Source organism: Schistocerca serialis, chromosome 1 (genome assembly GCF_023864345.2).
Source record: "Schistocerca serialis cubense isolate TAMUIC-IGC-003099 chromosome 1, iqSchSeri2.2, whole genome shotgun sequence".
NCBI lineage: Eukaryota > Metazoa > Arthropoda > Insecta > Orthoptera > Acrididae > Schistocerca > Schistocerca serialis.
The window spans coordinates 1,270,013,326-1,270,038,376 of record NC_064638.1 but is presented as its reverse complement, the minus strand read 5'-3'; the positions used below and the strand labels follow the sequence as shown (position 1 = coordinate 1,270,038,376).

General features: G+C 39.9%; 1 protein-coding gene across 1 annotated transcript in view; it reads right to left on the bottom strand.

Annotated features, from left to right (window-relative positions):
• LOC126419448 (heparan-alpha-glucosaminide N-acetyltransferase) overlaps window positions 1-25,051 on the bottom strand; it is a 314,616-nt gene that overhangs the window by 16,249 nt on the left and 273,316 nt on the right. Inside the window, exons 10-12 of the mRNA XM_050086639.1 lie at window positions 18,619-18,740; window positions 16,119-16,288; window positions 2,034-2,220 (exon numbers count right to left, since the gene is read on the bottom strand). Of these exons, the coding sequence (XP_049942596.1) occupies window positions 2,034-2,220; window positions 16,119-16,288; window positions 18,619-18,740 (479 nt within the window). The remainder of the gene's footprint in view (window positions 1-2,033; window positions 2,221-16,118; window positions 16,289-18,618; window positions 18,741-25,051) is intronic.

The window sequence follows — 25,051 nt, the reverse complement described above, 5'->3', positions numbered from 1 at the left end:
TCAATGATGAAGTGACTTTCCATCTGTTGGGAAATGAGGATAATCACAATGTGAGTGTATGGGGTACTAAGTTGCCACACATATGTGTGGAGTTGGAAAGGGCTTCACCAAAGATGAAATGAAACAATATTATGAAATGGAAAGTTGCTACTCACCATACAGCAGTGATGCTGAGCTGCAGATAGGCACAACAAAAAGACTGCCACAAACAATGCTTTCAGCCAGTAAGGTGACACACACAGACACAAACACAGTCACACAAACGCAAACCACACACACATGAGTGCAGTCTCAGGCAACTGAAGCCACTCTGCAAGCAGTAGCACCAGCGCTTGATGGGAGTGATGACTGGGTGTGATCAAGGAGGAGGCTGGGTGGGGAGGGGGAGGGATGGATAGTAGTTAGGGGTGGCGGACAGTGAAGTGCTGCAGGTTAGCTGGTGGGCTGGCAAGAGGTGGGGAGTGGGGGGGGGGGGAGTAGTGGAAAGGAAAAGGAGAAAAGTAAAAAGACTGGGTATGATAGTGTAAGAGGGCTGTGTAGTGCTGAAATGGGAACAAGGAAGGGGCTGGATGGGTGGGGACAATGACTAACAAAGGTTGAGGCCAGGAGGGTTATGGAAACGTAGGATATATTGCAGGGAAAGTTCCCAGCTGCACAATTCAGAAAAGCTGGTGTTAGTGGGAAGGATCCATATGGCACAGGCTGTGAAGCAGTCATAAAAATGAAGGATGTCATGTTTGGCAGCATGCTCAGCAACAGGGTGGTCCACTTGTTTCTTGATTTGTTTGTCCGTGGCCATTCATGTGGACAGATAGCTTGTTGGTTGTTATGCCCATATAGAATGCAGCACAGTGGTTGCAGCTTAGCTAGTAGATCACATGACTGGTTTCACAAGTAGTCCTGCCTTTGATGGGAGAGATGATGTTTGTGACCGGACTGGAGTAAGTATTGGTGGGAGGATGTATGGGACAGGTCTTGCGTCTAGGTCTACTATGAGGGTATGAGCCATGAGGTAAGGGGTTAGGAGCAGGGTTTGTGTAGGGATGAATGATACCTGTGCCGTATCCAAGGCAAAGGTGTATGGTCCCCTTTCTCTCATCAAGCAAACAGTGACACATTCCATACACCTTCATATGTTGCAGTTGTGTTTGTTGCCATAGCTGACTACTCATTACCAAGCTTTCATCTTTCAATAGGATGGGGATCAACCTCACTGGAGCATAACTGTCCGCATCTTTCTCAACAGAGAACTGCCATATAGCTGGATATGACACAATGGTGTTGGTGAAGTTTCCCTGTTGCCATGACCCACCAGGTTACCAGAGCTCATGCCATGTGATTTCTTCCTGTAGGGTTATGTAAAGGACAAAGTTGATGTACCCCCAATGTCAACAACACTGCAAGAACTGCAGGAACACATCACTGATACTGTGACAGACGTTGACAGAAGCATGCTAGTGGACATGTGGACAGAACTGGATTACTATTCGAATGTGTGCTGGGCGACCAAGGGTGCACACATTGAACATTTGTAGAATGTCCCAGAAACATGGTGAGTGTATCTATCTTTTCATGTATGATCCAACTTTGCACATCATATACTTGTAAATAAACAGGGCTTTGAAACCCAATGAATCATTTACGCTAACCGTGTACTATTATAGATATCCAAAGACAAGCTAGAGAGCTCCCTCTCTGTTCAAGAAATCTGTGAATTGGATTCCTTATCTGAATATAAGATTAAAGTGAATGTTATCCTCATTATCAGCTTCATTTGTGCATCTTATTTTATGTAACTAAGTATACACATTTCATCACACAGTAAATGAGAAAAATAATGCTTCGTATTGGCATATGTCATCTATGTCAGCAAGCCACATCAGAAAAAAACCACACACACACACACACACACACACACACACACACACACACACACACAATCTATTTATTCAAGTATTTAACTTTGTGTCTTATTTCCATATAAAATGAGGAAATTACTTTGTGATTAAGATACACTTTCCATAATTGCTTACCACAGATTCTTGTTCACGGGTATCCAGCCATCTTCTTTGCTGGCCAAGCATAATATTGCTCCAATTATTCCACATATAGTACCCCAAGAAAGCCATCGAAGAATCCTTGACTTCCATTCCCAGAAGAGTATTAGTGTTGTTCCAGCTTGGACTCCAAGGATGACTTGAAAAATACTAGTGATACAGCCTGCAATGAACAAAGAAGACAGCACTTTTAAATATTTCTATAAAAGATTATATAGTGGTCTCCTCTAAAAATATTAAGTAAAGGGTAGAGTTTCTATGTTTCTTTTTTTTTCAGTATATATTGTGAGCAGCAAGTCGTGAGTTCCTGTTTCCACAGTCAACATTCTAATTAAAAGGCTGGCCACTATGGATGAGAGATTCTAGGCGCTTCAGTCCAGAACCACACTGCTGCTACGGTTGAAGGTTCGAATCCTGCCTCAGGCATGGATGTGTGTGATGTCTTTAGGTTAGTTAGGTTTAAGTAGTTCTAAGTCTAGGGGACTGATGACCTCAGATGTTAAGTCCCATAGTGCTTAGAGCCATTTGAACCATTTGAATCCAATTAAAAACTTCTGAGATATTAAAATTCTTTTTTTAATAGCTGTATTTATAATAAAAATTGGCACTGAAGGTAGAAAGAGCCATAAAAAATCAGACTTTTCTTTCAAAATACCTTCATAAGGAATGGAGAACCCTACTACATTCTTTCTATTCAATTTTTTTAAATTAATGTCTTGTATCTCTGCTCCAAATCCTCTTCTCTTCTTAGTATTGCAGTGTTATATTTAACACTCCTAAATCATCTTGGACTTCCCAAAACAAACTGTTCTTGCTTCTGTTTTTCCAAACATAGTTGAAATGTTGCTTTGGTAGACTGATTTCTGATAATCTTTAAATGTGGCAGAAAAGTTAATTTTGCTTTCTCACATTGTATTTTCTATTGATTAAAAATGCATTTCTGAGAATTTTTGGAACCTACCACAGTCCTTTGCATAATCCATGGGCAAGTTGTAGTAAATCAGCATTTGTGATTTAGTCACTGTTGCAGATATTATAACTAACATATTGTGTTACATCTAGTTTTCCCTTATATCATCTGAATTTATCATAAATTAGCTCTGTTTTTGAGTTTTCTAACAACTATAATTAACCTCAAAAACATTTTAGTAAACTAGTAGTTTTTACCACAAGTTTTTGTGTTGCCATAATAGGAATCTTCTTTTGTGTATCTGTTAAATTCTTGTAGGGAATTAGCCACTTTTTAGCTCAACAGATTAAAAGATAATCAATGGGCTTAATTTATATTTATTTGTTCACTGCCTTGTAACACATTGCACCAGCCGAAATGCAATCCCACTGTGAATGCTGTTCTCAAACATGGGATGAGTTGGTTGACATTCATACGCAGCTGGAAATCGCAGTGACTACTGTCAAACAATTGGTGGCTACTGCGAACCCAAGTGTTGGAAGAACTCCTGAGAGTCATGTACCTGTGATACTGGTACCAAAGGTACCTCAAGGACTCAGGGTGTTGTACTGAACCCCCTAATCAGCAAATTTGAGATGCTGTCTTTCACAGAAACTGAGGAAGTGGGATTCACTTCACCTGTTTTGGTGAAACCTGTTTTGTCTGGTGTCGAGAGGAGACAAACACAAAAGTATAGGGCCTATTAATCATTGGCAGTTCAAATGTATGGCGAATTGTGGTACCTGTTAGGAAAATGGCAGCAAGAGACAGGAAATGACACCAGGTGCACTCAGTATGTATGCCTGGGGCCCTCATTCAACATGTTAAAGAGGCTATTCCAGAAGCCACTGAGGGAACAGAGTGCAACCAACTACAGATTGTGGTGCGCATTGGAAAAATGATGCCTGTAATCTGGTTCTGACCTCATATTTGGGTCATTCCAGGGCTTGGCAGAGAAGGTTGAGAAGATTAGCCCTGCACATGGAGTTTCAACAAATCTCACACTCTGCAGTATTGTCCCCAGAAATGACCATGGCCCTTTGGTTCTTAGTTGAGTGGAAGGACTGGGCCAGACTTCTGTGATGAGCTAGTCTGTGACTTCCTGGACTTGTACCATAGAGTTGGGAACTGTAGGGTCCCCCAAAATGGCTGAGATGTGTGCTACACACCAGAGAGTGCTACTCAGGTAGCTGACTGTGCATTGGTGCACACAAGGGTTTTTCAGAGCAGGATTCTCTCTGCCATGCACCTCATGGTGGTTTACAGAGTATAGATGTAGATGTAGATGCACTTTCTCAATAGATGATTTTACAAAACAAGGGTAATAGAACATAGTCAAATTACATCAGGCAGTTCTGGGGAAATTAGATTAGGAAGTGAGACACTAAAGGTAATAGATGAATTTTGTTATTCGGGCAGTAAAATTACTGATGATGACTGATGTTGGGAGGATATAAAATGTGGAGTGGCAACAGTATGAAAAGCGTTTCTGATGAAGAGAAATTTGTTAACACTGAATACAAATTTAAGTGTTTGGAAGTCTTTTGTGAAGGCATTTGTAGCTTTGGACAGAAGTGGAACATAAGCAGTTCACACAAGAAAAGAACAGAAGCTTCTGAAATTGCAAGCTACAGAATAATGTTAAGATTAGATGGGTAATGAGGAAATACTGAAAAGAAGTAGTTGGAGAGAAAAGAAATTTGTGGCGTAATATGACTAAAAGAAGGAATCAGTTGATATTTCACATTCTGAAACACCAAGAAGTCAAGAGTTCTGTATCAGAGGGAAGTGTGGGGCATAAAAATTTTAACGGGAGACCAAAGATGAATGAAGTAAGCGGTTCAACAAAATGTAGATTGCACTAGTTATTCAGAGGTGAAGAGGCTTGCACAGGATAGAGTAGTATGGAGAACTGTATCAAACCAGTCTTCAGACCGAGAACCACAACAACAATACATATTGTTACTCATCACATACAGGAGGTGTTGAGTGGCAGACAGGAACACTGAAATAAAGACTGTGTGATATACCTGGTCATAAATCAGCTCGTAGTTCCTCGGTAGCAGCAATCACAGCAAAAAACTGGCCATAAATATTGATGGGTACAGCACTATTTACATCCAATAATGTAGCTGACACACACATTTTGTTTCACAGGTTTTATTTCCATAAGTGGGAGACCTCCTCACTGAACTAGTTATGGCCAGTCTGTGTCTTAATTACATAATTAAGTCTCATTTATGAGGTATGCACAAACTGCACTTTCTAATTACACAGTAATAGACACTGTGCAGTATAACCTAACCGACTAGGAACAGTATCACTCAGATGACTGATACATGTGGCATTTATGTATTAAAGTCAACCAGCAATCATTGTTAACTGCCCTATCTAATTGTCTGCCTTCTTATTCACAACAACATGTCATTGCACTATTACAGTTTTAGAGTTCTGACTGACAAGGATTCCATGCTCAGAATCTTGGAACAAACTGAGCTAAAAATGGGTTCATGCACAGTGCTTATACAGCTTTGCAAAAACGGCTACTAAAGTTTCACATTGCTAAATATGTAACTGTGATAGTTTACATTTAGAATTTTACCTCTCAAACTAATTGAATAGTGCAGAAAAATTTGGCTTTGGTTTGAACTTTATGTTACAATTAGAGTTCCGGCTGAAATAAGTCTTCTTGATGATGAAAGTGCAAAAACAGCTATTATTAACAAACGAACCATACATAAAACTGTTAATCATCCAGAAAATAATTAAATGCTGATATTCCTACCATATTTTGGAAATTAGCTACATGAATACTTTAAGGATTTCTATGGGCTATTTTTCCAACTTCATCGGCAATACAGTGATTCATCTGTTTACTTGTCAACACTGTGCCTGGAATAGGAAATAATTACTGTTAGTTAATGTTGTGACTTGGCAAGACAGCCAAGCCACTATGATTGGTAGCCGAAAGGCACGCATTAAGCTCACGCAGGCTGGCGTGAGGTCTGGAACAGTTAAGGGAATTGAGTCTAGTAAATATAATTACGTAACTTCTGGAATACTTAACTTTAATTCATAATTGGTGAACATTGGTCTGACGGTACATGCATCAGAAGATAAATAGCAAATGATAATGGCGCCTTGCTAGGTTGTAGCAAATGACGTAGCTGAAGGCTATGCTAACTATCGTCTCAGCAAATGAGAGCGTAATTTGTCAGTGAACCATCTCTAGCAAAGTCGGCTGTACAACTGGGGCGAGTGCTAGGAAGTCTCTCTAGACCTGCCGTGTGGCGGCGCTCGGTCTGCAATCACTGACAGTGGCGACACACGGGTCTGACGTATACTAACGGACCGCGGCCGATTTAAAGGCTACCACCTAGCAAGTGTGGTGTCTGGCGGTGACACCACAGTTAACTGAACTGAACTTTAGCAAAACTACTTACCTGAAATAGTTCAAATTAATTAGGAAATTATTCTGACCAATGTAATTTAGCAAAGCTGGGCCTGGTCTTAAACTCAGAATTACAGAATGACAACTTTATGCTATGCCACATCTTGCACTAACACTATTAATAATTAAGAAAGCAATAAAAACTATTTAAGGAAGCAAATAACAAAACAAAATGGGAATGGGTCCCACTTGCTTTGCTACAACTGCTAAATATTATCAGCCATTACACCAAGTCCTTTGTGAGATTGTGAGATGTAGATAAAGTAAAGTTGTAAGGCACAATTGGCTGTGAAGCACTGAAGGACAGGTTCTGTTACTTAAATGGAAAGTTTTCCTCACTGCCACCTTTCCTTCACAAAGTGTGAGAGTTAAGTGTTTAAATTATTCTGATAAGTGTATGTGACTGTAAGGGGAATATGTATGGTGTGATGTCATGTTTGTGTTGTATGATGATGATGATGATGATGATGATGATGATGAGAGAAGGGAGTGGGCGAAAGCCAGTGCCAGCATATAACTTATTCCTCTTGAATAGCTAAAGGGGACTGCTGACCTTAACGTCACCATCCAATGGACAGATTGTCATCATCAGTGTCACATAGCCTCATTCCATGAGTCACTGTGGAGAGATTTGGAATTTAATACAGGTCAGTGACACAAAGACTGGTAATCAGAAACTTTATGCCATCACCTGTCCTCCTTTTTTCCTAAAGGCAAAGGGAAGGCAACCAACATTAAGTGGTTTCCCAGTTAGTTTGTACAGTACTTGTTGCAGTCGACATTGTTTAGCTTTGGTGGTCTGATGAGAACCAGTGTATTCAATTATGCTAGGCCATTGGAAGGAGATGTAAATAAAACACACACACAAGTCCACACAAGCATCAGTCACACTCACACATGGTCACTGTCATCTCCTGGCACATAGGCCTGGCTGTGTCTTAGGTGTACAACAATCTTGGTTGGGGTGGGTAGTGTGGTACAAGAGAGATGTGGGACAGGGAGGAGGAGGCATGCACAGTAAGGGTGGGGGAAGATAGCTGATAATAATTAGCAGTTTTTCTTCAATGTGTCTACCTGCTCCCAACGTCTCCTCTATTTGGTGAGTAGCAGTCTACCCCTTTCACAGTGTTTAGCAAGATCTTTCTTATAATTCCCCCGAGTGAAAACAGAATTAAATAGTTCATCAGATGTCTGAGGTGAACAACTTATCTGTCTCATCCCTTACAATTTATATGTAATCCACCAACTGATAAATAAAAAAAACTACAGGACTCGTCACATTTCTGTGTGCATTGCTGCTGCTCAGTGCTTTCAAAAGATGGTAAGTGGTAGTTTAGTTCAATTTAGTTGTCTGCATGTTCCATGTTCATATTGATGACATTTTCCTATAATGGGTAACAAGTCAGTTGATCTGCAAATATATTTTCTGTCAAATGTGGATGTGCTAAACACATACACTTACACTGATTTTAATTTCTATTTAAATTTAGGGTCTAGCATTACTCAGAAATTGATCTATGGAGTGGAAGGAATTGTCAAGATAAATTTTTTGTACTGATTTCATTCTGTGTCAGTACCTTTAATAAAAGAGAAAGTCAGGAAAATTTATTAATGGTTAGATACTGCACTTCCTTCAATACATGATCAAGGTTAAGTGGCAAATAGTGGCTGCCAAAACATCCACATTCAAATCTGCAAACCACCATGAAGTGCATGGCAGAGTGCACTTCCCATTGTACCACATATAAGAGATACTTCTCATTCCATTCATGTACAGAGTGCAGCAAAAATGACTGCTTGAAGATCTCTATGTGCATTATAATTACCTTAATCTTACCTTCATGGTCCCTACAGGAGCAATATGCTTGTAATACATTCCTAACTTCCTCAATTAACCCCTTAACAATGGACGCTGAGAGCGTAGTGGGCGACACTGTGGATGGGACGTACAGTTGGCTGCTTGGTCCCCCTGAATGACCAGTTTGAGGCCATGTGCAACCCAATTTGATTTTTCCAGTTGTTGTTGTTGTTGTGGTCTTCAGTCCTGAGACTGGTTTGATGCAGCTCTCCATGCTACTCTATCCTGTGCAAGCTTCTTCATCTCCCAGTACTTACTGCAACCTACATCCTTCTGAATCTGTTTAGTGTATTCATCTCTTGGTCTCCCTCTTCGATTTTTACCCTCCACGCTGCCCTCCAATACTCAATTGGTGGTCCCTCAATGTCTCAGAACATGTTGCACCAACCGATCCCTTCCTCTAGTCAAGTTGTGCCACAAGCTCCTCTCCTCCCCAATTCTGTTCAATACCTCCTCATTAGTTATGCGATCTACCCATCTAATCTCCAGCATTCTTCTGTAGCACCACATTTCAAAAGCTTCTATTCTCTTCTTGTCTACACTATTTATCATTCACGTTTCACTTCCATACATGGCTACACTCCATACAAATACTTTCAGAAATGACTTCCTGACATTTAAATCTATACTCGATGGTAACAAATTTTTCTTCTTCAGAAATGCTTTTCCCTGCCGTTGCCAGTCGACATTTTATATCCTCTCCACTTCGACCATCATCAGTTATTTTGCTCCCCAAATAGCAAAACTCCTTTACTACTTTAAGTGTCTCATTTCCTAATCTAATTCCCTCAGCATCACCTGACTTAATTTGACTACATTCCATTATCCTCGTTTTGCTTTTGTTGATGTTCATCTTATACCCTCCTTTCAAGACACTGTCCATTCCGTTCAACTGCTCTTCCAAGTCCTTTGCTGTCTCTGACAGAATTAGAATGTCATCAGCAAACCTCAAAGTTTTTATTTCTTCTCCATGGATTTTAATACTTAATCCAAACTTTTATTTTGTTTCCTTTACTGCTTGCTCAATATACAGATTTAATAACATCGGGGATAGGCTACAACCCTGTCTCACTCCCTTCCCAACCACTGCTTCCCTTTCATACCCCTCGACCCTTATAACTGCCATCTGGTTTCTGTACAAATTGTAAATAGTCTTTCGCTCCCCTGCCACCTTCAGAATTTGAAAGAGAGTATTCCAATCAACATTGTCAAAAGCTTTTTCTAAGTCTACAAATGCTAGAAACACAGGTTTTCCTTTCCTTAATCTTTCTTCTACGATAAGTCATAGAGTCAGTATTGACTCATGTGTTCCAACATTTCTACGGAATCCAAACTGATATTCCCCGAGGTCAGCTTCTCTCAGTTTTTCCATTCGTTTCATAATCCCTGATGTATTAATTATTTGCAAGTTGTTTGGTATTTTATGTTGGTGACACATTATACTTATATTATATTTCCTGCTCACCATTGTAAACGCTCATTTATTATAGCACACAAAGGTTTTTTTCTTTTGCAACCACACTGGTGCAGTAAAAAGATAAAAAAATGGTACTGAAGTGACACATATTTCTGTTGTGAAACCAATCATACCCCGAAAATAAATATAATTGTTGTACTTACTTTCATGCATTCTACTTGAAAACTATCAACAATCACATTAAGGAATAGATGATTTATTATCAGTGATCTATCATCAGCATCAGGTAACACATTTTTCACATTGTACAAAATGCTGCGTAAGACATCTCACCACTTGGAGATGTGAACTTACCTTTTTTTCATTTCAGACAAACAACACATATATTATTTACACTATTTATGAATTGGCACAGTGGAAACAAACTCAGTTTCTGCAATCATTTTATACACATTGTTCGCAAAATTACATATTATTTGAGAACACAGAAATATACACAATGTTTACTGTTCACACAAAAATACAGACACAATATTTAGACGCCAATGTTAACTTACTTATCAGGACAAGAGGATATGTTTTTCACTTCATGATACACAGCAAAACAGGGAAATTCATATAGTATCTGCTTGTATACTTTACAGAAAATTCTTGTCTGCTTTCGTTTGTTGTATTTTTACTTAAAAGTAAAACATGTTGCATACTTTTGTACTTGACCTGGAAGATGAAGTCCTGTAGTCAGCCTTCATGGGACATCAATTTGGCTGCCACCCCCACTTGGACTCCTTTTGTTTATCTTTTATTTTTGTAGTACTTCTTGAATCAAGCCCAGTTGGGAATTCACTTATGGCTGCTTACCAGATGACAGTTTGTACAGACAAAATGTGTTGAACAACCTCATGTCATTCAGGCAAAAGAAAAATTTTTGCTACCTTTCTGTGCTCTTATTGACACTTTTCATTGTTTTCATGATCATATCACTCCATTCAATGCTTCCCATTGACTTGTTATAATCAATTACAACAGAAGGTTTTGAACATTTTGCACCTGTTGTGCAGTCCTTTTTAGATGTCTCTTGCATCTCTGCTGAATGAAAATTTGACAGCATGTGAACATCCCTTCTGTCACACCATTTCATTGGCAACATTAGCCCTGCAACAGACCTGAATGTCAGTTCTCCCTTTTACAATATCTCTGCCATTTTTAGCATATCTTTTCTGTTGGGCTGTACCATACCACATGCATTACTTGGCTGCTCATACAGCCAATGGAAGAGTGCTGGGCTTGTGTACCAATTATCTCTAAACAATGTATGCTCCTTCTGCAAATATGCTGAATTAGATTTGCAATGACGTCTCCAGACACCCCGAGAGTGTTTTGTGACATCTGTGTGACTTTGGCAGTAGACAGTGAAGTCCAAAATATTATTTGTTTGAACATCATAAATCAAAATCATTTTTATTGCAAAACAATTTTGCTTTGCTGAGATGTATTGCTTTACTTTTAGTCTCTCTCTCTCTCTCTCTCTCTCTCTCTCTCTCTCTCTCTGAACAGAAGGAGTAATTCATCCATGCAACAGTTTTCAAATGGAAATAAATGCTTTTTGAAAATAATACAAAAGTGGCCCAAACTAGAATGAAGTTTGAACAAGTAGTCTGTTGTATACGCAGTATTATCATTGATGTATAAAAATCTAGAGTAGACAAATATGTATCCCATGAAAGAAGTAGTGAAAAAATTGGAGGTTTCAGAAGTGAATGTTTTGATCAGTACTCTGAAAAAGACAGTTTTTTACTCTTGTCGTAATTAGAGACTTAGTTACAAAAATAAAAAATGTATTTAGTGGCACATATTTCCACTCTTTCTTCATTCTGTCAGTCAGATGTTCAGACATTGAGTAAAATACCTATTTGTTTTGTTACAAATATAAGCCACAATTTCTTCACTTACAAACAGGGAAAACAAGCTAACAAATCTTCTTGTGTCAACTATACTGTTCAGTCCAGAGGGATCTCGTGATGTTAGATTGTCCATAGCAGTTTCTGTTTTGTATGCAAAGGCTTGATTCCTTCTTTCTCATTCTCCTCATCTCCTGATGAGTCATCAGATATTCCTACGCCTGGTACTGTTGAAGGGCCAGAAAACACCAATGTACTTGAAGACGTCAGTTTATCTGAAACCATCAAATGGTCTGCAGAAGAGTCCTGTTGTGCCAAAGCGTAGTACTGAATCATTGTCAGATTCACTTTGACTGCTGACTTTGAAATAATTGCCTAATAGTAACTTCAAAGCTTTTTGGCTGAGTAAAATAGTTTACTCATATTCAAAAAAGGAACGTTGCACAAAATGAAACACCTACAGCCAAGGAAAGAGGCAATACAGATTGTGTATATCGACAACAAAAGTGTCTCTGCTCACACCGCACTGCTAACTGATAGTCCAAAATCCTTTGGCTGTGACACAATGCAAAGTGAATTCCTGAGACATCAGGAGGTAGTAAATGCCACTAAATGTTACAGTAAGCCTGCTAGATAGTGCCAGGGACATTCTTTCAGTAACACTTTAACACAGCAAAATGGTAAACATGCGGAGTAGGCTGGACTGCTAAAGCAGTCCACTGGAGGGAACATCTGTTTCCCAGCCAACTTCTACAGCAATTCCACCATAGGGCCAATTAAGTGGACTTCCACAGAAATCAACCATAGTTAAAGGGCTAATAACGGTTCTTGAAACTTAGTAACTAGAATTTCATGAGATAGTAGGCATGTATTTTCCAGAATCTGCGAATCTGCATATTCAGGTTTATCAGCATGTCAATGATGCTCTAATATGGGTCAAACATGTGACCCATTCATATTGCCCTTCTTTGTATAAATTCAGTACTCCCTATTAGTCCTGTTTGTTATGGATTCCACACACTTGATCAGTATTCTAAAATTTCTTGTCTATGGAGTATCATCTCAGTTGTGTGACTGGATTTGTGATTTACTGTCAGAATGGTCACAGTTTGTAGTAATTGATTGGAAGTCACCACCAACCATAATTGTATGGGTGTGATACCTATCGAAATGAAGCTATGAAGTGCCAGAGACCTTTGCAAGTCTCAAACGTCTATTAAGTATATATACAGGCTCGAGCAATAAACAAAAATTTATGCCATGGCACCTATGCCTGGGTTTCAGGCAGGATCCCCTGAAGTACTGTTCCAATAGTGTTGGAGAGCCTGTGCAATTCTGTTTGAGTTTAGGGGAATACCAAGTGGGCTGACGTGAATGGGAATTTGGATTGAGGAGGGAGTTGTGCTAGTATAGTCTGTGCAGTTGTGCAAAGCCACTTTGTTGGGGTGGCATAGTGGTTAGTGCATCTGCCTAGAGAGTAGGAGACCAAGGTTCGAATCCCAGCCTTAGTACAAATTTTCATCCACCACTTCAGCCTCCATATATATACATTGTATTTGAAATGAGACTCAAGTTTTCCTTTAGCCTATCAGCGACTGCATTATGTGAGTCAGGGGTGCTGTAAAAGAAACCAATTATTAATTTAACCTCTAGCCCAGGGTCAGCCACAGCATCCAAACTGCACACAAGAAAGATGCATGGGCCTTGTGTAGGCCAAGGCTCAGCCTGTCTCAGCTTTACTCAGTCCTCCTTGCTAGTACTTGGTACATCATGATGTTTCATTTAACATTGTAGTGCACCATTGTTTCATCAGCATGACTTTCTTCGGTTCGGTAGAATCGCAGTGTCAGTGCTGTTTAACCTTTGATATTTTTTCCTGGTATAAACGAAGTTCACAGGTCCAGGCAGTCTAGTAACCTGTCTTTACAAGCCTTTAATAATGAACAGGAATGACAAAAGAGAAGGATCAGAATTCTCAGTTTCTATTATGCAGTCGCATAACTGAAGGGTACTGCAAATCTGCTATGGAATGGCATTATAACATCATACAGAAAGAATTAAATCAAACAATGGAAAATCCAGGAGGTAATGTAACAATATCATGTGAAGGAAAGTTGTTACTCACCATATAGTGGAGATGCTGAGTCGCAGATAAGCACAACAAAAAGACTTTCACAATTAAAGTTTTCAGCCATTAGCCTTCATCAACAATAGACACGCATACACACATGTGCATGCGCACACCCAAGCATGCGAGTGCCAACACACACACACACACACACACACACACACACACACACACACAAATGTAACTCACACACACGACTGCAGTCTCAGGCAACTGAAACCACACTGTGTGCAGTTGTGTGTGTGAGTTGTGTTTGCATTAGTGTGTGTGTGTGTGTGTGTGTGTGTGTGTGTGTGTGTGTGTGTGTGTGTGTGTGTGTATTTGTGTGCGCACACCAAGAGCTGAAAGCTTTAATTGTGAAAGTCTTTTTGTTATGCCTATCTGCGACTCAGCATCTCCATTATATGGTGAGTAGCAACTTTCCTTCTCATAATATAGAAAGAATTTACAGATTTAGCTGATGATGAAAGAGCAAAATATTATGATCATCAGATGGGACTCATTCTTCTGTACACCAAGAAGCACTTTGTGCTAAATTTGCAGGGATGGATCACATGATGAAGTTGGTAGTATTATCAGCAAATTTTCTGAAGTTGCAAGCCTTATTGCAGTTTTAGTCATAACAGTTTAAGACGGAATAGAACAAAGAGTATGAAAGGTTTATACATTGTTGCAAAGTATATTGGTTAAGTCAAGGGACATGCCTGGAATGATTTTTTTATTTAAAAACCACTATTTTCGAACTTATGAAGGAAAAAGAAGAGCAGGAACAAAAATTAGAACATCTGGAATGGATTGCAGGCCTCACATTTTAAGTGAACTTGATCACACACCACCCACAGTGAGACATTGTGAGGTGAGATACAACTTATTTCTGATTTGATGTCAATGCATTTAAAAAGAAAATTTTGTTGTGGAAGGGGCAATAGTGACAAAAAACAATCAATTTCCATAAGCTCACTGGTGTTAGAGAAGATGTGAGGTTTGAATAATTAATTGTGGCCCTCAAAGAATTACAAAGGTAGCATTCCAAACGCTTTGAGTACACTGCCAGCCTCACATCTGTCTTTAGACTGTTTGCTGTTTTAGTTGAAAGAAGCCTGTGCACGTGCAGATGGAACTGATTGATCTGCACTGTAACCCCCATGTGAAAGATAAATTCCTTTATGCTAAAACTGTGCAGGAGGTTTGTTTAGCTCTGGTAGAATTTCCACATATCCATAGTGAAGATGCAAATGTGATAAAATATGTTTTTAAAAGACTTTCTTTGATGATGGAGCTAAGTAAATCATGATTACATGGGAAACTAAGTGTGAAAATCCATTAAAATTGTCTGTCTCTGTCCATATACTGGCAGTTTATACTAGATAAAAATTATATGTTTTCTGTGCACCAAAAATAATTAAATAATACTGAAAATTTGTTTTGTTTGGGATCTGTGCTGTTGAGAAATATGAAATCAAGTCATATGCAGTTCAACTTCATTGCCATTTTAATGTGGCGCATTTGCAATTGCCAATACCAAAACTCTCATGTCAATGTCTTCATAACGGAAGAGCGTAATTAAAGTAGCGATGGAAATTCACAACTTGACAAACCTGGTGAACAGAGACTGCTATGTCTTGGCATATAGCCCACCAACATAACAGTACTGCACCATGGGTGGCCTACACATGAAAGCACAGGGGTTAAAACAAGATCCCAAACAACACATACCTGTATTTTTCTACAGAATGAATACTTTGTGCCTAAGCATCTAGTGTCTCTTCATACCTGTCATTTCTTCTTTCATCCATGATTTTTCTTTAACATACATGTTCTGCACTTCAGGACATACAGTGGCTTATATATCAATGAAAATAATCAATTTCTGAAAATATTATGTAACTGAATGGATAAAAAATACAGTCACCAAGTGACGGCAGGAGAAAACACATATAAAAGTTAACGAAATGTGCAAGTTTTCAGAGCCAGTGGCTCCTTCTTCTGGCAAAAAGTTGAAGAGGGATGAAGTTGAGGGGGATGAAGAAAAAGGACTAGCAAGGGTTAGAAAATGGGGAGAGTTATGGGAAAGTCGCCCAGAACCCCAGGCCAGAGGAGACACAGTCTTTCCTTTTCATCCCATCCAGTATGTCTCCCCTGATCCTGGGTTCTGGGCAACTTTTTCATGACTCTCACCATTCCCTAAACCTTGCCAGTCCTTTCCTTTCATTCCTCTATTCCTCCTACTAACCCTTTAGTCCTTTTCCCAGAAAAAGGAGCCTCTGGTCCTGAAAGCTTGCACATTTTCTCAACTTTTGTAAGTTTTCTCCTGCTGCAGTTTGATCAGGATATACAGTGGATAACCTGAGAACACTTACCAACTAATCCTTCTGGATCAAATGGTCCAGAACCATAAACAGCCTGAGCAGTGGGATGCTGGTACAGGTGATCTACACCCAGTACTAGACGGTCTATGTAGCCTACTGCACCACCGACACAGTCCTCAAACTGGCCATTTTCATGGATACCTCCAGGTCCCATATAGCCCCTGTAAGAGTTACAGGTAATTGCAATTCAAAAGTGCTATACTTTAATGTCTAGTTTCTGTCACCAAACATTTCTTTTTTATATGACTGTAAATTTTAATATTTAGCATTGTAATTGTGCTCTTTCACTTAATATTAATAATATTGATTTCAGTATTTAAGATTGTAGCTGTATCCTTTAATTTGACTACACTACTGTTACCTACACATGACAAAGCACATTTCATGTAAAATGACCAGTGCCAAATAAAGAAAAATAAAAACATATTTGTGCTGTAAGATGATGATAGGAGGAAGATGGAGTAAAACCCAGTGACGGCATACAGCCTACTCTCCTTGAATAGCACCAAGGGGCTGCTGAGCCTAGTGTCTGCCTCTATTGGATGGATTATCATCAGCAATGTCACATCTCCTCACTCAGTGAGAGGTCTGGACTCCAACTAAGTGCAATGGCACAGTGTCTCGCAATCACAAACTGCGTGCCACCACATCTTCTCCCCTTGCTGGCCAAATACAGCAGATGTAATTTTTTTTCACCATCAGGATTTGAGCCGACTACTTCCAAACTTTCAGAAACGACTTCCTGACACTTAAATCTATACTCGATGTTAACAAATTTCTCTTCTTCAGAAACGATTTCCTTGCCAATGCCAGTCTACATTTTATATCCTCTCTACTTCGACCACCATCAGTTATTTTACTCCCTAAATAGCAAAACTCCTTTACTACTTTAAGTGTCTCATTTCCTAATCTAATACCCTCAGCATCACACAATTTAATTTGACTACATTCCATTATCCTCATTTTGCTTTTGTTGATGTTCATCTTATATCCTCCTTTCAAGACACTGTCCATTCCGTTCAACTGCTCTTCCAAGTCCTTTGCTGTCTCTGACAGAATTACAATGTCATCGGCGAACCTCAAAGTTTTTACTTCTTCTCCATGAATTTTAATACCTACTCCGAATTTTTCTTTTGTTTCCTTTACTGCTTGCTCAATATACAGATTGAATAACATCGGGGAGAGGCTACAACCCTGTCTCACTCCTTTCCGAACCACTGCTTCCCTTTCATGCCCCTCGACTCTTATAACTGCCATCTGGTTTCTGTACAAATTGTAAATGTATGGAAGTGAAACATGGACAATAACCAGTTTGGACAAGAAGAGAATAGAAGCTTTTGAAATGTGGTGCTACAGAAGAATGCTGAAGATAAGGTGAGTAGATCACGTAACTAATGAGGAGGTATTGAATAGGATTGGGGAGAAGAGAAGCTTGTGGCACAACTTGACTAGAAGAAGGGATCGGTTGGTAGGACATGTTTTGAGGCATCAAGGGATCACAAATTTAGCATTGGAGGGCAGTGTGGAGGGTAAAAATCGTAGAGGGAGACCAAGAGATCAATACACTAAGCAGATTCAGAAGGATGTAGGTTGCAGTAGGTACTGGGAGATGAAGAAGCTTGCACAGGATAGAGTAGCATGGAGAGCTGCATCAAACCAGTCTTAGGACTGAAGACCACAACAACAACAACAACTTCCAAACTGTGAACTACCACACAAGTATGTATCAGCAATCACACATAAGGAGGTTGGTCAAGAGCTCCTGGAGACCAGCATAACAGCACAGTAAACACAAACATTTTTCTTGCAGTTTGTACCAGACTACTTTTAAAACTACTAAAAGCAAGTTGAGCTCCCATATTGTTATGTGTTCCTATACAAGATAATCTAAAAGTGGTGTGTGATTGATTGTCTTTCTTCATTCTTATCTATTTAATAACTAATAGCATCCTATATACTGGCAAAGTACAAGGGATATTTTTAAGGTATTGCTTAACTGGCTGCAACTGTGTAAATTTCACATGCCTGTAGAAATGCACATGCATGATCAGCAATCCGACACTGATAAAGGGGAGGGAAAAGAAGCTGTTGAAGACTGGCTGTATTCATGGACAGCTCACGCCCATGATGTGGACATCATCATCATCATCTTAGACAGTTTCCAGTCTCTGGCTGGTTCTGTATGGAACATAGGCCTCTCCATCATCTTCTGTATTGCCATTTAATTAATATAATGTCCATGATGTGGACATAAAGAAATTAATTTCATGTTACAATAAATGTTTAAATTATTGAGGGAACTATGTAGGATAAATAGTTTAAGCTGTAAGGAGTGAACAAGAAAGTTAGTGACAGGATCTTTACTAGTTTGGTTTATAGTGAAAAACAGAGTTCAATTAATACAAGCTATAATCCAAAATACTTACATCTAGCACATATGAAGAGAAAGTAGATTTAGAGAGACAGAGAATAAATAACACAAATTACTTACTTTGGACACCCTGGGACTTCGAAAAAGAATGTAATTGCACAATTGCCAGCTATGGCTGCAGCAGCAACAACCCAGAGTGGCAGCAGGATTATTATATCTTGCATAGCTGCTAGCAATTTAGTCTGTAAATATTGAACATTTGTAGAACATTTGGGTAGCTGTTTTGACAGACAACATCTAAGAAGAGGCAAGAATTTGGAGAATGATGCATAAAATATTACAAATTCTTGTTCAATATCTATACTCTGTAGATCAGTTTAAAATACACAGTATAAGAGTGAACAAAAAAATTTGTGACAAGATATTTACTAGTTTGGTTTCATACTGTGCTGATGTGAGAGTACTGAGTGTTTATAAGTGTCTATGTGAATTATTATCCTAATATTAATTTCATCATGTGGAGGACCCAGATTTGATTGCTGAAACTGCCAAGGATTCTTCCTTAGTGGGAGGACTGGTAAGGGATGCACACAACCTCATGATGCCAATTGAGTAGCTACTTGATTGAGTAGTAGTGGTTCTGTGGCCTGGAATGTCTGCAGGATGATCGGGAGAGTGGTGTGCTGACCACATGCCCCTACATATTGCATCTGCATGATGCCACATGGCACAGGATAATATGGTAGCCAGTACACATGCTTTGGGTCTTCAAAGCCTAGACAAGGAGCTCATTTTATAGTAAATGATGTCTCAAAGATGATTCCTATGAGTTCAAAAACAGGTAAACTTCTTGTCGGACAGGTTCCTGCTACTTAGACACCAGACTTCAAGTCGTTGTGGCGAGTGTACTGCAAGACGACCAAAATTTCTGATGAAACTCAGAGTACTGAAAGATAAAGAAAGGTGACATTCTCTATCAGCAGGTTTTCACATTTTGTTTTTGATAACACAAGAAAGGGTTGTATTGCAGTTTCTATAATGATAAATACATTGATCATTCACACTTTTCTTGTGAGCCTCCAACATGTTCTGCAAATTGCACCAAAAAAACTAACTTATTCATGAGGAAAGGTCCAATTAAGTCCAATTCAATCAAGGACTTGGAAAAACTCCAATGTTACCTATCTGATGAACAGCTACCTTTCTGCAAAGAAATTTTGAAGTGGCCTATAAAGAACAACAACCAAGACAGTTACTGAATGGACTGTAGACACTGATTATTGTTGTAGAATGATGCATCAGTATTGTGAAATTTAGAACTGTGTGTGTTATCAATACAATGTTATCAATACAATGTTGATGTGAATGAAAAGGAGTGAGTGATTTCAGTTTCCCATTATTACAAAACCAAAATAAAATTCAGTTTCCTATCCAACTATCATATTTGCATCATGTAAAATAACAGTGCCAATAAAGATGCCCTTATAAATTGATTATACAATTTAAAAAGTTTTTCTCTATTTCCCATAAATGTATGTCAGCTGACTTATGCCTCTTTAAAAATATTAAATCTTTGCAGTTACCTATTGATGTAAGAAGGTCACTTCATAAAGCGCATAATTACTTTGAAATCAAGGGTTCCATCTCACCTTTACTAGACATAACTCAGATGTAACTGAACGGGTCTACAATGGTCATTCTCAAACAGTTAGAATTTCTGGCAAAATGTATAGTGCTGCAGACACACACACACACACACACACACACACACACATGAAAGTAAAAGTGAGACACTACCTAACTTTCAGAGCTAATAGTATCTTCCTCAGAGAGGAGATATGGGATAGATTCAAAGAAGCAAATATTGACTTGCAAGCAACATAAGAAGCATTACTGATCACAGACTGAATGGAACACATTGTGAAACATTCCTTGGGTCCCATCTGCATAACCAGTTAAAATGGGAGTAACATATAGCTAAATTAATCAAGAAGCTCAGTTTGGTTTGTTTTGCTTTTAAAAGTATCTGAGACTGTGTTGACCTAAAAACTTGAGTGCTGGTTTATTTTGTATATTTTTATTACCTGCTGTCTTACGGAATTATCTTCTGGGGCATTGCACCTAAAGTAAGTAAAGCATTTATTCAGCACAAGTATGAAAGGAGAATATTGTGTAAAGCAGATAACTGCATATTCTCCAGACACTTTCTTAAAGGCTCTTGCAACTCTTACATTCACTTTCCGGTTCATTTACTCCTTAATTGCCGGCCGCTGTGGCCGAGTGGTTCTAGGTGCTTAAGTCTGGAACTGCACTGCTGCTGCTATGGTTGCAGCTTCACATTCTGCCTCAGGCATGAATGTGTGTGCTGTCCTTAAGTTAGTTAGGTTTAAGTAGTTCTACGTCTAGGGGACTGGTGACCTCAGATGTTAAGTCCCATAGTGCTTAGGGCCATTTGAACCATTTGAACTCCTTAATTGTTCTTGCTGTTGCTCATAAAAACCAGAGGTCTGTACAATCACAATACAAGACAGAAAAGTGATTTTAATGTACATTTTGCCTTTTCTTGCATTTCAGATTAAAGTTAAACAATGGAAAATCCAGGATGGAATGTAACAATACCAGAGAAGGCAAGTTGCTACTCACCATCTAGTGGAGATGCTGAGTCGCGATAGGCACAGTAAAAATCACTTTAGGAATCCTTCCTAAAAACCCAGAATCCTAAACCCCTCACCTGGTTCAGATTCATTGATGACATCTTTGCTATCTGGATTGAAGGTGAGGACACTTTATTCACATTCCTCCAGAACCTCAACAACTTCTCCCCCATTTGCTTCACCTGGTCCTACTCAACCCAACAAGACACCTTCCTAGTAACCACCAGCAATACCTCCACTTCGACAGCTGCCACCCATTCCATAGCAAGAAGTCCCTTCCGCACAGCCTAGCCACTCGTGGTCGTCACATCTGCAGTGACGAGCAGTCCTTCTCTAAATATACCGAGGGTCTCACCGAAGCCTTCACTGATTGTAATTATCCTGCCATCCTTGTACAAAAACAAATCTCTCATGCCTTATCTCTCCAGTCTCCCACCACCTCCCAAAGTCCCACAGTCTGGCCACAGAGAAGCATTCCCCTCGTAACTCAGTACCATCCAGGACTGGAGCAATTGAATAACATTCTCCATCAGGGTTTCGATTACCTCTCGTCGTCCATTCTTACACAATCTCTGCTACCAATCCCTTACCTCATGGCTCATACCCCTGTAATATACCTAGATGCAAGACCTGTCCCACACATCCTCCTACCACCACCTACTCCAGTCCGGTCACTAACATTACCTATTACATCAAAGGCAGGGCTACCTCTGAAACCAGTCATGTGATCTACAAGCTAAGCTGCAACCACTGTGCTGCATTCTATGTAGGCATGACAACCAACAAGCTGTCTGTCCACATGAACAGCCACCCTGTTGCAGAACACACTACCAAACATGATACCCCTCATCTCAATGACTGCTTCACAGCCTGAGCCATGTGGATCCTTCCCACCAACACCAGCTTTTCTGAATTGCGCAGATGGGAACTTTCCCTGCAATACGTCCTACATTCCCGTAACCATCCTGGCCTCAACCTTCATTAGTCACTGTCCTCACCCATCCAGCCTCCTCCCTGTACCCATTCCAGCACTACACAGCCGTCATTTCACGGCCACACCCAGTCTTTTAATTTATTTTTATTTTTATTTCTCTCCTTTCTGCTACTTACCCCCTCCCCCTCCACACTTTCTCCCCTGCCCTCCGTCTAAACTGTAACGCTTCACTGTCCACCACTCCAACCATACTATTCCTCCCCCTCCCTGCCCCAGCCTCCTCCTTACCCCCACCCAGTCGCCATCATGCACTGGTGCTGCTGCTCGCAGTGTAGTTTCAGCTCTCTGAGACTGCAGACGGGTGTGCAAGTTGCATTTGCAAGAGTGTGTGTGTGCGTGTATGTGTATCTACTGCTGACAAAGGCTTAATGGCCAAAAGCTATGAGTGTGTGAATCTTTTGATTTTGCCTATCGCGACTCAGCATCTCCGCTATATGGTGAGTAGCAACTTTCCTTCTCTGGTATTGTCAGATTAAAGTTATAAACTCTGGTGCAAAGGTAATCTGCAAGTTCCCATTCACTCATTCAGTAAAGATACAATACAATACAGTACAATAAAACTCAGTATTTCCAGATGGAGGTACATATTTGATTTGGAAAATGCCACTGTAATGAAGTACTGATATGAAATAGCAAGTACATGGGAAATATATAGTGAAACTGAGAAGACAGCAAATTTTTCCAAAGTAGTAGGCCTATCTTTTAGGACCAAAGTTCTCTCTAATTGCTGATAGCAAGCCCTTTGTTACGTTATTCAGGTCCCAGTCCAACCTCCCAGAGTGATCAGCTAAATACCTCTAGCACTGGGCCTTATTCCTGAGTGCATACAATTATACCATCTGGTTTAAGCACACAGCACAACATTCCAATGGCAATGCCTTGTTGCACCTATCCATTGGCTCAGACCATGATTTCAACCAACAAGAGGTCCTTTGCTTCCTCATTGATACTGCATGGCAATATACTGGGTTAAGCTATTACAGACACTGGCTGTGAGCAAGCATTGATTTAAATTAATGGTGAAAGTTGAAAATTTCTGCCAGACCAGGATTCAAACCCAAGTCTCCTGCTTACCAGACAGAAGCACTGACCACTGCACCATCCAGACACAGTGGTCATTGTAACTGCATGAACTACCCTAGCATGCCTCCCATCAGACCCAAATTCTCAACTTATACCACACACTGCTGATGTAGTGCCCCTTGTCCATTATCCTTATTACTCACAGCATTTTTCTAATTCCTGTAAGAGTACAAGCCTTGTGTGCATTGAGTGTGTGTGAAGTGTGTTTTTTCATGTGAATGGGTACATGTTTTCTTTGCTGAAAAAGGCTTTGGCTGATAGCTGCCTGCATAACTGTCTCTTCATTGTGTCTGTCTGCAACTCAGCAGGGCATCTCTAAGGTGAGTAAATATCTATTCTATTCCTTATATTGTTGTTATTGTAACCTCCCACACAGTAAGTCTTCCCTGACCTGTGGTTCTTGGTGATTTTTCTGAAATCTACCTCTTTTGCTAGACCCCCTCCAGTCCTTTTCTTTCACCCCTCTTCCTTTCCCTTCAATCCTTCTGCTGGAAGAAGGAGTCACTGGCTCCAAAAGCTTGCCTAATTATAACCTTCTTTTATGTTCTGCTGCCACTTGGTGAATAGATTTTTTTATCTATCCAATTACGTTGTACTGTCAAAAATTGATTTTGCAACACGACAAATTTCCCATCTGTAATCATTTTCCTGTCAAATCCTATGAATATAGCCTTGATGTATGTTGGCAACTTTTGGTGTTATCTGTTGTTGCACCCCTGCCGACGTTTCCCAGAAGAGGAGGAACAAACACTATGTCTTTAGGAACAAACACTCTCTTTAATACAGCACCATGCATAGCAGACAATTGGGGTTAAATCAAGAGATTGTAGTGGCCAGGATATTGTCTCACCATGTCCTATACCAGTCACCACATTCCTACAGGGATACTTGACAACTTCATAACGATAATGTGGTGGCACACGATCTAGCTGCAAAATAAATTCTGTACCTGTGTCCACTTGTAATTGAGGCACTAGATAATGTTCAAGGATGTTTATTTATGAAATGCCAAATACAGTTAACTTGGCAAAAAGGAAAGGACTGCTGGCCGACCCTGACATGGTGTCCTATGTGATACACAGCCTTTTTTTCTGAAACGATCAGATCAATTAATAACAGTTTGTCTGAGGTGGTGGCTTGTGATATCTGGTCCTCAACTGTCTCTAAACTGTAATGGCAGTGATGACTGTAGGAATAACTAATTCACGTATTTCACCTAGTAGGAAGATCAGAAACTAACACTGTTAGTTGCTGTATCAAACATTTCTGTAAGATATTTACCCTTTTCACAATCAAACGTTACTTTTGTATAACTAATATATGAAAACATGTACATGCATGGTTTCCCCATTATGGTCTCACATGTCACCACAGCCGCCACATGCTGCAACCCATCCTGCAGCAGATCTGCCGCTACATAACCCATAGCTGGCCAGTCTACCTCACCCGTCGATTGGTGACCGAACTCAACCTCTAGAAATACATTTCTCACGGGCTCTCGGTTGTCCATGACATCATTCTCTTGGATACCAAGACTGACACATATCTGGTGATCCTTGCCACCAAATTGCAACAAGAAGTCCTGAGCTCGCTAAACTGGGGACATTGAGGATGTCCCACATGAAGGAGTTGGCTCACAGACTCTTGTACTGGCCAGGTACCAATAACAAGATGGAGAGCATAGTTCATGGCTGTATGGTGTACACCCGGCATCAAGCAGCACCCCCACAATCATTTGCACCCTGGCCTACAACCCATCATCCCTGGGGCCATATCCACCTCGATTTTGTGGGCTCGCTTCTGGGATCGATGTGGCTGCTCA